Genomic DNA, 13,417 nt, shown 5'->3' with positions numbered 1-13,417 from the left:
TCGGCAGTATAGTACAACCCGCTAGGTAGACATGTATCTAGTCTAATTAATCAGTCTTGGTAAGTGAGCGGTTTTGACGATGATAAGAGTATGAAAGGCAAGAAGAGGAAACAGGAATCAATGAAATTAGGTAGATCACATCTCACTTTGATTTGAATCAGCGATGAGATATATAAGGAAAGGAGATGATAAATGCTTACACGAGCCTCTCGTTTCATGTATTCAAAGTCGATAAAAAAGGGTCAAAGCTACTCGGCTTACTAAAACATAGGATCAACACAAGCTTGGATCTCATTCCCAACCATATATGTGTAACACAAGCTGAATTTTTTCTTGACTTTTTCCATTTGAGACTATCTTTAGCCTAAGCCGGTCTCGGATGATTAAGTGGTCGTGATGGCTGATTTATTACTGGTAGTCAAGGGACAAAGGCTTAAATGGACCTGATCTAAAATTACAAAATCGGGTTTGCCAGAAATTTGGGTGAGCCTGATGCCAGTCATCGTACCTATCCTCCTTCCTCCGTTTGATCGTAATGTTGTCGCCTGGGTCCAGTTGCATAACAGCTTACTCAATTGTACGTTGAATTTGATCCCAAGTAGACAGTAACAATAAGATGAATATGTATATTAGATCAATGTTGGCGAAGAGAGTCACGTTCAACAACCTCACTCAACGGCATTGCGGGGATCACCGATTGGCGCGTCTCCTCCTCGTACTTGTGGTCATTACGTCGACATCAAACTTGCTTTATGTGTTTACTATAACTATCATTCGTTCACCTTGATGACTTGCATCGTGATCCTTTGAATCATTAATATCCTTTCTCACACCCTTGATTGAGCTAATCAACAGTAATTTTCAACACCATGTCACGAGAAGAAGAAATAACAGCGGAAGATTTTGAATTCGATGAAGAAACTCATAATTCATCAAATCTTCTGAATGGTCAAAATCAAACAAATGGTAATATGCCATCAACAAGATCACAATATCATTTACCAGCTTCAGAACAATTAAGAGGAGTTGCCAATAGAATAATATTTAGTAGATATTATATAATATTTTATGGAGCAATGATGGGTTTGAGTTTTGCTACTTTGATTATTAGTTTGATAGCTACTCGTGAGTTTACTTTTCCTCCTCATCTATTCTTGACATCTTTTCCCCGTAATTATCCGGATCTGGCTTTTTCTTCCCCCTATCTCTCCTAACACCCCTGCATCGTCTTCACTTTTGCCCTTCTCGGTACTATGCTTTCTCGATTCACTAACGGTCAGCTGATGAATGAGATTTTAGATGGTAATAAATGTCCGCCAGCAGTATGGCATATATTGGAAGTAGTGATAAATGTCTTGATGGTTTTGGAAGTGGGTACAAGGTGGATAGCGTATGGAAAGGTATGTCTCAATCTTAACAATGAATGTCCCAACCTTTCACAAGCTGGGATGTCGACTGACCTTAACAATCGCAGAAATATCCCTTGACATTACTTAATATCATCGATATAATATTAGTATTATTCTGTACGGTCACTCTGATATTGGTATTCAAGAATCCATGTGGTCAAGGTACAAGGAGTAAGTATTTAGTTTACGAAGTTTTATACATAACATTGCTAGATTATTCTGCGTTTGTGAGACCTTTTTTATTGACAAAACTGTTTTGGAATAGGTGAAGAATTACTGGATACATTTTTATTGATTATTAGGAATACAGTTCAATTCTTAAGATTAGGTTCAATCTTACGTAGATCAGGACATTCATTATTAAATCCACCTAAACCGATTGATTTATCACAAGCTGGACAAGCTTCTTTAGCTTTGAATTTAGAATTAGATGATGATGAAGAAGTAGCTGCTGAACGTCAATTGAATAACAATAGTCGAACTTTAAGAGGTACAGGAAGTAGTAATTCTAGTGGTGGAAGATATCAACGTTTAAATCAAGATGTTGAAGATGAAGAAGAAAGAGTAGGTTTGAATGTTAAAAATAATTCAGGTAGGGAAAATTTAACCAATGAAGATGAAGATTTGTGGGATAGGTTATGAAATTTCGATAATATTTGAAATAGATGATAAATGTAGGAAATAAAATGCATATATTGTAAATCAAAATTCAATAATTTATAATTTACATATCAATATCATTTTCTAATTCTTCTTTATCTTGAATTTGAGATTTTGAAATTTTTATCTCTTTTTCTGAGGAACCTTTATAATCTCTATCTTCACCATTCATAGTTAAACCAATTTGATGCCAAGTAGAAGTTTCCTCTCTTGTAATTTCTCTTAAAACCATTGTAGCATAAGTTGCACTATTTAAATCTAATTCAATTTTTAATGCTTTAAATTTTCCTTTTTCATTTTCTTCATTTTCTTCATCAATTATTGAAGGTGGATTTAAATTTAATATTTTATCTTCATCAGATTGAGTTAAAGGTAAATCTGTATCAGTGTATTTAATATGTTTCCAATTTAATTTTAAAGGTTTTATAATTATTCTTCTATAAGATCCAGGTAATGAATAATCTCTTTGATCCCTTTTCATTTTATGTATATTTAATCCATCTTTTTTTAATGCTTCTTCAAATTTTTCACCTATTATACCACCTGGATAATCTACATCCCATCCTGGTAATGGCATAATTATATCAAATATTGTATAATTTGGTAGATCTTCTTCAGTTAATTGTTTTACTTCGGGTGAAGATGTTGTTGCCCATTTTCTTAGCGGTCGACCTTTTCTATCTTTTGCATGAGCCGGTATAGAATCGGGATCTGGTAAAAGTAAATCAATTCGACTTAGCTCACTCGCCCTGTAATTGTACACATGCTCGTGGAACCCGATGATTCCGGTTCTGAACGAGAAGGAATTTGCAATAACACTCACCAGGAACATCACCTTCTCCCAGAACATCTTTATCAACGAATACCAAATCACCGACCAGCGGTTTCGTAGATGACAACTTGATCCGTTCAGATACCACCAAGTTCCAAATGTAACTTTGATAAGCGTGTACATACATGGTACGCAGATTGCGAGGAATCTGCACCAGAAATCAAGAAGAGATCAGTAACTAGATTTGTATACACTTTACCCACAAAACGAAAGGCTACTCACGCTATTTAAAGCCCCTACTTTATCTTCCACCCTATTTTTGCCCCAGAACTCCCATATACACCTCTCAGCAACTCCTCGTCGAGGCATCATATCAAACGCCTTTTTGTGATCTCCATCTTCTAACCAAGCTAATCTCGCTTTCGTACAATCAGGATGTTCACCTTCTCTCAAATGTAAGATTGAATCAACAGCTTCTGTCCATTTTGATTGTAATATCAGAAGACCGGTCAAGTGTGTTGGCCAAGAAGAAGTTCCGAATCTTTGCATGCCTACGCAAATTTCACTTGTCAGTCCACATCCATGCTTCATGGACGGTCTTTGTAGGTATTATCACATACCGTAGAAATTGATGAAACCGTGATCCCGTACAGATGTCATTGTTTTATCTATTTCTTGTGTATCTTCCTCTTGAACGTTTCTACGTGGTAGGGAGAGAGCATCAATTCAGCCATCATACTGAACGGTGCGGACGTGTAGAATGATTGAACTGATCACAAGCGAACTTACCTGAGGGTGATAACGAATTGATTCCCTTTCAACATCCCCAGCTCCAGATATTTATTACTATAGGCAAAATCACCAACACGAACTCCTCTTTCACCCCTTTCGGTAACGGCAGCTTCTTCAGACCGACGATTTTTGAAGATCCCATTTATGGCTTTCCAGACATATTGCATATTTTTACCGTTACGTTTGAAGCATACTCTTTGGACAGTCACCGCACGTTTATCTTTCGTTCCACAAGCGCTCAAATCTTTAGGATGGGCATTCAGCATTCGTGTGATATGACCGAGAGCATCCATTGTTTCTCGATTGGTTTTGTGAAGAGTGAAATGTATATAAGGTGGAAGTTTGGGTCGATCTAGCTGCTTCTGCCATCCTCCACTATTTCTACCCCCTGAAGTAGCGTATTTGATGACCAACCTTTGACCCTCCTCTCCTGGTGTTTCTCTAGTAGTAGACTCGAAAGTTGATCCGAAACATTCCCTCAGTATCTTATGAGCTGCACCTCGAGCTTCTTTCGATGTTATGGGCTAAGTTGGAAGGAGGTCAGCTAAGGAAACTTGACAGGGCCACTTATGTTGCTCACTTGAGACAAGACCTCCCGACTGTCCACTTTCCATCCCCCTTGAGCACCTTTTGAATCTCTACCTCCTCTTCCCCTATTGCTATCTCTTCCCCTTCCTCTATCTCTACCTTGTCCTCTACTTCCTCCCTGTCCTCTGTTCTCGCTCGAGGCACCAGCAGTGGCGATAGCATTCTCTTCTTCATTAACTGCTCCTTCCTCTTTACCAGCTTGTTGAACCACAGAAGAGACTCGTGAGCCCCATCCGCCATCCTGTTTTGGTTTTGGAGTCTTTCCATCTACCAACAATTCATATAACGATATTATAGTCTCGTCACTCAGATGATCGCGTAATTTTATTGTCGTTGAATTTGACCAATGTGCAAGTGGTTGGAAATGTAAAGACTCGGGTAATGATGATATATCCACTTTTTCTTCTTCTTCTTCCTCCTTCGAATCTCCTTCACCGGCTTGAGCTGATTTTTGTGAAATTGCGCTTGTAGAAGGACCAGAAGTATCTTTTGGTTTCTCAGATTCTGGTTCTTTGGGTTTATTAATATCATTTAAGTGTAATACCGTACCATCTAGCGAAATTTCATTGACAAGGAAATCTGTAAATCTATACCATTCGACCAATGGAGAGAGAATTGTATGATCAGCTTTTAATTCTTGTTTTTCGTATGAGATATGACTTCATATTAAAACGTTGCTCACCTCTGCTTTATAACACCTCTTATACCTTTATTATCTTTTCCTACAAAACCTCTAATACCACATTCACTTTCACCTACAAAACCTTTTCTTTCAGTTAAATCAACTTTATTTCCAGTTATATACTCTAAAGAATCAGGTAAAATAGGTATAATAGGTTTAAAACCTAATCTTGAAATTGGTTCTGGAATATTACGATGAGGTGCATCTAAATGATTATTATATCTAACTGAAGTAATCTCATTTTCATTAGGCGTTATAGTTGAAGATGTTGATGAAGTTGGAATTATAGGTAATGGTATTGGAGTTGAAGAAGGTGTAGTTATTATTGTTGTACTTCCTGATGATTTAGGAGCTTCTCCTGTAATTTCAACCATTTCACTCGATTTGGGAACCTCATTAGAAATGGTGGTCGAAGAAATATCTTCAATTTTAGGTCGTTTGACGGAGATTTCCTCTTCGGAATGATTTTCCGCAGGACGCTTAACACCACTATCTTGCTCAGACATGTTGAAGCGGATAGCAAGCAGTCAACGATGATTGTCTGATTTGGAATGACTTGCAAAGTACTGCGTAAAATAACAAATTGAAATTAAATCTCAGTCTTGAGCGAAGATTTCTGAAATTTCAGCCGAAAGCTTTTAAGCGGACTACATCACACGTGGTTAGCAGTCTCGGTTCTATCAATCTAACTTTTACCATGAATTCTGCTAGTGATTCCCGCACACATCTCTTGGAACAAAAACAATATACATATATTCGTGAGGTACTTCTTTGACTTTAATAAAGAAAGGATGAATTACCTATCTATCGAGTTCGCGAAACAAATACCTCAAGTCTTTCCTGATCACCCTTTTGTAGTCAGCCCTCCTTCGATCTCATGTGAAACCACACTAGGCTACCATAGGCTGACATTGGAATCAACTTGACCTTGAATTTCGATCCAAGATCCTCTTGAAGGCGCAATTGGATTATCTCCAATCTCACTAAGTAATTTAGAAATTATGTCCCTATCCTTATGAGTATTCCAATTGAAACACGTCCTACTTTCATTCTGTCTGACTTGTAATAATGTTGGAATGAGATATCCATTATGATAAACCGTTCCATTATTTGAATTATAAAATACTCTAAAACTTAGATATTCTAAATTTTCTCGTAAAGGTTCAGATTCGAGAGATTGCTTTGCCCAATCTTCGGGTTCAATAAGGTTAACATCAATATAGATCTTCCAAGCGTTGATGGGAAGTGAAACTTTGCAAGCTTCTTTTCTCCATCTGTCTCCCAAACTCTCTAGAATTCCATCATGATGAGCTACAAATTCGCCTTCGAAGTAATACGACCTTGTGTCCTTCTCACCGCCACTATCAGGTTGAAGAATTCCATAAAGGCTCTTGGGAAATGTTGATGATCTATCTCCTCGATCAAGTATACTATCTGGGTGAATATCGGAAGAAGTAGAACACCGTTCGTTGGGGTCGAGCAAGCGGAATTTAATTTCCATTTCGCCTGTTCCATAGTCATTGAAGGCATATTGGGGTGCGATACAATCATCTCCCACGGCAGTGATGATCAGAGTGGCGTTGGTAAGTTGAGTATCCCCTTCAATCCTGGAATCGTTCTCCAACACCATAATGTATGCAATGAATGCGGTCGTGATTGCAATTCTATCTCGTTTGAAGTGTGAGATGAAAATTGAAAAAGGCGTACTTTACTGAATTAACAGAGCTGATAGAAAGAGACAGATGAAAATACAGAACAAAGGGATAAAATTTCAGACAGAACAAAGGAGATTCGGACACTTTCGCTGGACTCATGCCTGCTTAGATGTAAGTCAACGTGGTATCAAGAAAGAATCCACGCTGTTCGTCAAGGCATGAAACGCACGATATACCGTGGCCGGAGTGGCTAGGAATAGAGGGACCAGCTGTGTATACGTTGTTAGGCATCGTCATGCATAATATCAGGAGCAAAGCAAAGAACCGAAAAACAGAAACGAGTATGAGTAGGAAAGCATCCAAGTGAGAAACCAAGACAATAAACCGGGTGTGAAGACTTAACAAGTCTTAGCGTATGTGGTGGTGTGCTCTGAGATATGTTGAGTATCGAGAGTATCGCCTCGTTTGCCAGTCGTAGGAGATGTTGTAGTGCTCTGTCTTCGGTTGGCGACAGACATAACGTATGATGGTCCGGCACCGTTCAAAAGGCTCTCGGTACTATTTACACGATCAGCGGACTCTCTTGCGGCATTGTTCGCGTTGACTTACACTGAGATGATATCAAGGATCAACTTTCTGGCTAAATCACCAGAAAGGGATTCTCGGACTACGGCTCGAAGAATCTCAGTATTGTCTTCAGCGGGTGGAAGAGGGTAGCTGTGAATAAGGGGTTAGCTTGTAATCACTCGACAAAGGTCGGCTGTCTCACTTGGGAACAATCCATCCGATAGCTCTCAATTGACTTTGTATCCATTCTTGCTTTACTTTGGGGTATTGCTTTTTGATCTCATCGGTAAATTTGAAGGAGACTACTGGAAGACCTTCGACATAGTAGGTAGGGTCATTGTTCTCAGGTGTGTGACCATGAATGACGTTAGATGCAGCATTGCTGATGACTGGAGAGATGTTGGATACTCCTTGATTCTTAGGTTTGTGAATTTGGGAAAGACAGGTGAAGTATCCGGAAGATTCAAGTGCTCTTGAGATGAGTCTAGCTTTGGATAAGTTGTTTTCGTTGATTCGTTTGTACCCGGAGAAACCAAGATTGAGGACTATCGGGACAAATGTATAAGTACCAAGGCGCTTCGATGAATTGCGGTTTGTATACTTACAGTGGAACATCTGACTCAACACTGGGAAGGCGGGTCTACTGAAGTTCAAGTTGAATGAATAGTCGGTCTGTGAAATTTCAAGATCAGTACGATATCGTATGAAGCACAACAGAGGATTCCCACTTGGCCGAGGTAGTGCAACTCGAAGATTAACTCCTTAGGTAGATAATCTGCACTTCTCCAGATGATCCAGCCTAAACCGACAGAAGCGAGACCGTACTTGTGTCCGGAAGCGTTGATCGAGTTCACCCTTGGGATTCGGAAGTCCCAGGCAAGATCAGGGTACACGAAAGGCCTACAACGTATGATCAGCTATATTCGTCCGTGGAAGTCGCTTGACTCACGCAACGAAACCACCTGAAGCAGCATCTACGTGGATGGGTATATCGATACCGGTCTCTTCTTGGTATTTGTCTAATTCATCTGCCATTCCCTTGACGGACTCGAAAGTACCAGTATATGTAGATCCCATGATACTGTTTATTACATCAGCTCAGAATTGAAGGGCATGGAGGTTGCATGTAGACTCACACGAAGATACCAATGGTGTTTTCATCAACGAACTTGATAGCTTCTTTGGGATCCATCACATAACCGGACTGGAAAAGTCACCATTAGCTTGATAGTCGAATCATAGCATCGGTCGCACATACGTCGTGATGAACAGGGACTAAACGATCTTCTACCTCGAAGTATCTTGGTTATGCACATACGTCAGCAGACAGTCAACGGATAGGTCCGATGCAAGCTCACCTGGCAAACTTCTCGAGAGCTACTTGTGCTTCAGCACCCATCACGATGTTAGGGCCAGGATTATGAATGTCCTTTCCTGCGGCCTTCATTTTTTCCTACAAGACTCGAGCTATATTAGCTTCGTGGTACCCGAGTCATATAGTCAGGTTATATAACTTACCTGCCATCTCTTCTTCAACGCCATACCTCCAAGCATGATGGCTTCCGATGAACCGGTCGTGGCTGTACCGAGGGCGGTAGCACCTTTGGGAGCGTGCCAGAGGTGAGAGATCATGGACTGAATAGTTCGGCGATCGAGTCGGCCTCTATCATTGTGACACGACAGGCAGCGGATGAGCTCACGATACATCTCTCATGGATGGCTTGAGCAGCAGGATATTCATCTTGGTCGACAAGGTTCTAGAGAAGAAATAAACAATTAGCGACCTTGAATTCATCAGGTGAAAGAAACAGATACCCGAGGAGGTAAGCGTTCGCACCTTATTAAGATTCTCATACATCAGTCTGTTACACTCATCAGGAACCCATGTGTTGACAAAACTATATGGTTGTCAGCTGTGCTTACTTGCTCTGGCCGAGTATCGGCTTTTAGCTCACCTAGCGAGATTCATGTTAGGGTTACCATCTATGAGATCACGTTCATTAGCCTTTGAGTCACAGTCGAGATCAAGGTGAACTCACCAAGAAGCAACTCATCATGCAAAAGCTGATAAGACACCTTCGCGTTCACACCGGTTTCAGGGATAGAGTATCGAGGTAAATCGATCTCCACATCGTATCGAGAGGTGTAAGGGATATCAAGGAGGGTTGATCTGAAATGTCATGTGGGTGAGCATAACATCAAGGATTGCATGGTCGCGGCACTCGTTTGAAAGATCTACTTACTGTCTGTCATGAGTATGTTTCCTGACGGGATGATCTCTTGATTCAGCAATGATCTTTTCAGCATCTACGTGTTGAGCTAAAGCCATTTTGTCTAAAAATGATTCCTTATTGTGATATATTATATAGAAAGGGGGATTGAGAATGTAATTCAATCGAAAGTTCTTTCTTTTGAGGTGAAGATATACTGTTCGTTTTTCGTTGTTACTGTGGTATGCGGTCGATTTGGGAACTCTAGTGCGTATAAAACGTGATCAAAGCGATACAGACTTTAAAAGTCGTGTTTTGATTCAATGAGGGCAATGTGATTAAGCGAGAGGTCCTTTCGAGATGGCGATGACAAGGGTAAGTCGACGGTAATGCTTCTATTGATACTTGTCAATGATGCTGTCTGGATCAAACAATGATATCGTCGTCAGGACATCCCTTGAAATGAATTGTTGATACTTGGTCATTACAGCGTCATAGTTCTATTTTCGGTATTTGAACAACGTTGCCTCCACAAAATGATGATGATGAGGCTACCACGTGCGATGACTTTGCGCGGTTGATTTTATCTTTTGTGTTTTTGTTTGTGAGTTTCGAGTTTCATAACTTCGAAAATTAAGGGATGAAGCGAAAGGAAGTTGCTCGTTTCAGAGATATCCATCACTTTTAATACTATCTAACGTTTTGCATTTCTTTTGTTACTCTAACTCGAGTTTCGAGCCTTGAGTGCATGGAGCTTCACGTCGAGACAGCTCATTCCCTTCTGCAGCGGTTTATCTGATTGTCCACTGATCATGATCTCAGGACAGCTTTACTGATAGTGCTCGTGAACTAATTATTTTCAACGTGATCTGTTGATCGAGTATCACGAAGTAAAACGAGGATCACCGTTAAGCTTGGTAGACGCTCCGAAAAGGCTGATTGCTTACAATACCCGAAAAAAATACTTAAAGCATACCAACTGATAAACCCTTGTTTGCAAAATGGGTCTACCATCAGGCAAAGGTCTATACTGGAATTCATTCTGTCACGTCTTATCAATTATATTAACCTTCTCATCATTTGTTGTCTTACTAATTACAGTATTCTATAATGCTCCATTGGATCATGAACATCAAACTTTAGAAGGTAAAATGAATAATAGATTTTGGTTAATTGTAGTAAATGAAACTTCTAATACTTTAGTGTTTGATGATCATAAAAGATCAGATATCATGAAAAATATAACGCAAACTGAGATAGTAAATCGTCAAGATGATATTGACACCAATTTAACGACTTCAATCTTGATCAATCGTGATCAATTTGAGAAAAGAGGTGGATCGGGCATTTATGCTTATGGGTTTGGAGTTTGGGGGTGGTGTGGATGGTCAGATAACAAATGGACAAGTAATGCAATTTGTACTAAAAAACCCTTTTGGCAATTACCTAAAGATTCTAAATATTCTAGAGATAATATTGATCAAATTTTAAAGGATTTACCAACGTAAGTATATTTTATATATAATCTTCTCAAAGTTGATTTGGGCATCTCAAGTGTGGCTTTCATGCGATGTTATTGATCATAATCAATCGACGTAGGGCTATCAAGAACGCACTTTCAATCACAAGCTTCTTTTTGCTTTTCAGTAAGTACAATTCATATCGCTTCTTTTCGCTGCCAACCGCCCAGCCGAAGTATGATTCACTACATATACTATTATACAGGCTAAAAAGAGCTGATCCATACACAGCTCCGTTCCTAGTGTTCGTATACCTAATCCTTTTATTATTTTGCATAAACTTCAAAGGTCCTTATCCACCTTGGCCTGTACCACGAAAAAGTCAATGGCCAAAAGAAGAAGTAAAACAAGAGAAAAAAGTCAAAATCGCATGGAATCTTCGAAATTGGCGTGTACAATTATACTTTTTCGCTCTAAGCGTTATTTTCATGTTACCTGCTATAGTGACTATTGGAGTAGGTGTAAATAGTGTTAAAAGTGAGATGGATATAGGTGGTGGATTGAAAGCTGAGATGGGTCATGGTGGTTTAGGGTGAGTTTTTGCTGTATGAGCAAGTTCTTCAGTGGATGTTTAAGCCGTGAGCTAATGTGACTGTAAATCAAAGGGTTATTGCTGCGTGGCTATTATTCATCCTTGCTCAATGCTTAACGATGAGTAAATATGGCTTAATGGCTTGGAGGAAGGATATCAAGAATAAAACTACGAAATAACTTCATCCTAGATGATTAAACGAGACTTCATGAGTAGGTGTCAGAATGTAGAGGAGGAATAGTAATTTGGCACAACAAATGGGAAGATCTGCCTCGCAGTTATTTGTAGTCTCTCAAATAGCCCATCTCTTTCATTACTCCGAATGGATTTCTGTAATCATTGTCTGACTATCCGTACTTCCCCATTGAGCGGATCATACTGTGTTCACTCGCCATTTAATGAGGCAAAACCGGGCTGCCAAGCCCTGAGCATATCGCAGTGGAGACTGCTCAATAGCAGCGTGCTCTCGCCTATTGAGGGTACGGATAAGTGAGGTGTAGTAGTAGCGACACATCAGCGGTGATATTCTTGTATTCCCACAATGCCACGTCGAATGATAAGGCCAAAAAATGATGAATGGAGCTAAAATGCAAAGAGCTACCAACGTTATAAGGGTTCAGACTGAGATCCTTTCACTCCATGTATCTGAAAGGTGCTTCCAAGTGACACAAGGTCGTTTCATGGCAGCTTGGACAATATAGGTGATTCATAGTTCGATAGCGATAACCTGATGGTATTATATATTTCATCATTATCTACCAATCTCATCAGACGTCAGTCTCGCTGTTATTCAGAATTCTTCTCATTACTAGTCTCACTCAACGTCTTACTTTCAAATCTTTCAATAGACGTCACTTTCCATAAGATGTCATCCAAAAATCAATCTTCGAAAAAACCATCAGATAATCAACAAAATTCACCATTTAATCATTTAATTTGTATATTATTATCATTAATATCAACATTATTTTTATTTTTAGTAATACTTTATAATATTCCATTTTCAAATGATAATGATAATTATAATGAAATAAGTAATTTAAATAAAAAATTATGGTTAATAAAATTTGATAAAAAAAATAAAATTTATGGATTTAGTATTTGGGGTTGGTGTTCTTGGTCTTCAATTAATTCAAATTCAAATTCAAATTTAAATTTTAATCAAAATATAATCTGTAAACGTAAAACTTTTTGGAAATTACCTGAAGATTTTCAATTAAATGATTCTGTAAATTTACCAAAGTAAGTTTTGAATTTTAATCTCAATAAAAAATCATTTTATAATTTTTTATATTTCAATTTTTTTAAAAAAAAAACTAATTTGATTTTTCTTGATAATTAAAAGTGAAATATCTAAATCACTTTCAATTTCTGGATTTTTTTTAACTTTTCGTAAGTTCTCTCAAATTTTAATATAAATATATTATTTAATTGATTATTTCATTCATTTCAAAATTTAGTCTTAATAACTTCTTTCGCATTTCTAATTGATTTGTTAATCACAATTAAATTTCATTCACCTAAACAACCTCCTTCAATTGATAAAATATATTGGACTTGTCCAAGGAAAATGCGTTATACAACATGGTTAGCATATTGTTTAAGAAATTTTTATCTTAGAATATTAGCTTCTATTTTTATTTTAGCTTGGGGATTACCTGTTATTATTATTTCTTCTATTGGAGTAAATAAATTTAATAAAAATTCAATAAGTAGTAAATTAAATGATGAAAGTATGAGTCTTGGAAGTGGATGGGCAATGTAAGTTGATAATCTAGTTGATAAGATTAGATCCTAATTAATTGGAGATATTTTTATAGGTCGCTTACAGCCCTTATTTGCTTAATCATTATACAAATCATCATTCCCTTAGGAGGTTTATGGAATGATGCGAGAAGATCAGGAAAGAAGCATTAGTAAAAGTAATAATCTACTTAAATTCCAAAATTTAAGATTTCTTATATTGTCTATGAGTCTACATGTTATATGATGTTATCTTCTATATCTATCAACATCTAAGCATCAAATTG

At 38.1% G+C, this 13,417-nt stretch overlaps 6 protein-coding genes across 6 annotated transcripts; 3 read left to right on the top strand and 3 right to left on the bottom strand.

Annotated features, from left to right (window-relative positions):
- Positions 1 to 869: 869 nt before the first annotated feature.
- On the top strand, positions 870 to 2,051 carry I206_101018 (uncharacterized protein; the record flags this gene model as incomplete). Its single annotated transcript, XM_019152088.1, has 4 exons — positions 870 to 1,125; positions 1,300 to 1,400; positions 1,475 to 1,580; positions 1,675 to 2,051. The coding sequence occupies 4 exons, from the start codon at positions 870 to 872 to the stop codon at positions 2,049 to 2,051; spliced, it is 840 nt and encodes a 279-aa protein (XP_019014226.1).
- Positions 2,052 to 2,133: 82 nt separating this feature from the next.
- Positions 2,134 to 5,409, bottom strand: I206_101017 (uncharacterized protein; the record flags this gene model as incomplete). The annotated part of the gene is made up of 7 exons (XM_019152089.1): positions 2,134 to 2,780; positions 2,893 to 3,049; positions 3,124 to 3,392; positions 3,462 to 3,541; positions 3,631 to 4,157; positions 4,214 to 4,808; positions 4,904 to 5,409. The coding sequence occupies 7 exons, from the start codon at positions 5,407 to 5,409 to the stop codon at positions 2,134 to 2,136; spliced, it is 2,781 nt and encodes a 926-aa protein (XP_019014227.1).
- A 389-nt stretch (positions 5,410 to 5,798) lies between these two features.
- On the bottom strand, positions 5,799 to 6,533 carry I206_101016 (uncharacterized protein; the record flags this gene model as incomplete). Its single annotated transcript, XM_019152090.1, has 1 exon — positions 5,799 to 6,533. The coding sequence occupies one exon, from the start codon at positions 6,531 to 6,533 to the stop codon at positions 5,799 to 5,801; it is 735 nt and encodes a 244-aa protein (XP_019014228.1).
- Positions 6,534 to 6,956: 423 nt separating this feature from the next.
- On the bottom strand, positions 6,957 to 9,454 carry I206_101015 (glutamate decarboxylase; the record flags this gene model as incomplete). The annotated part of the gene is made up of 15 exons (XM_019152091.1): positions 6,957 to 7,116; positions 7,168 to 7,275; positions 7,328 to 7,670; positions 7,731 to 7,797; positions 7,854 to 8,025; positions 8,075 to 8,206; positions 8,262 to 8,329; positions 8,384 to 8,426; positions 8,484 to 8,578; positions 8,644 to 8,760; positions 8,826 to 8,882; positions 8,963 to 9,023; positions 9,081 to 9,108; positions 9,165 to 9,295; positions 9,369 to 9,454. 15 exons carry the CDS (start codon positions 9,452 to 9,454, stop codon positions 6,957 to 6,959), a joined length of 1,668 nt encoding a protein of 555 aa, XP_019014229.1.
- An 882-nt stretch (positions 9,455 to 10,336) lies between these two features.
- Positions 10,337 to 11,566, top strand: I206_101014 (uncharacterized protein; the record flags this gene model as incomplete). The annotated part of the gene is made up of 4 exons (XM_019152092.1): positions 10,337 to 10,839; positions 10,935 to 10,981; positions 11,087 to 11,387; positions 11,461 to 11,566. 4 exons carry the CDS (start codon positions 10,337 to 10,339, stop codon positions 11,564 to 11,566), a joined length of 957 nt encoding a protein of 318 aa, XP_019014230.1.
- A 686-nt stretch (positions 11,567 to 12,252) lies between these two features.
- On the top strand, positions 12,253 to 13,304 carry I206_101013 (uncharacterized protein; the record flags this gene model as incomplete). Its single annotated transcript, XM_019152093.1, has 4 exons — positions 12,253 to 12,629; positions 12,733 to 12,779; positions 12,848 to 13,148; positions 13,208 to 13,304. The coding sequence occupies 4 exons, from the start codon at positions 12,253 to 12,255 to the stop codon at positions 13,302 to 13,304; spliced, it is 822 nt and encodes a 273-aa protein (XP_019014231.1).
- Between the last annotated feature and the right edge of the window lie 113 nt (positions 13,305 to 13,417).

This window comes from Kwoniella pini, chromosome 1 (genome assembly GCF_000512605.2).
Source record: "Kwoniella pini CBS 10737 chromosome 1, complete sequence".
In the NCBI taxonomy this organism is placed as follows: domain Eukaryota; kingdom Fungi; phylum Basidiomycota; class Tremellomycetes; order Tremellales; family Cryptococcaceae; genus Kwoniella; species Kwoniella pini.
This window is presented reverse-complemented; position numbering and strand designations above follow the sequence as displayed.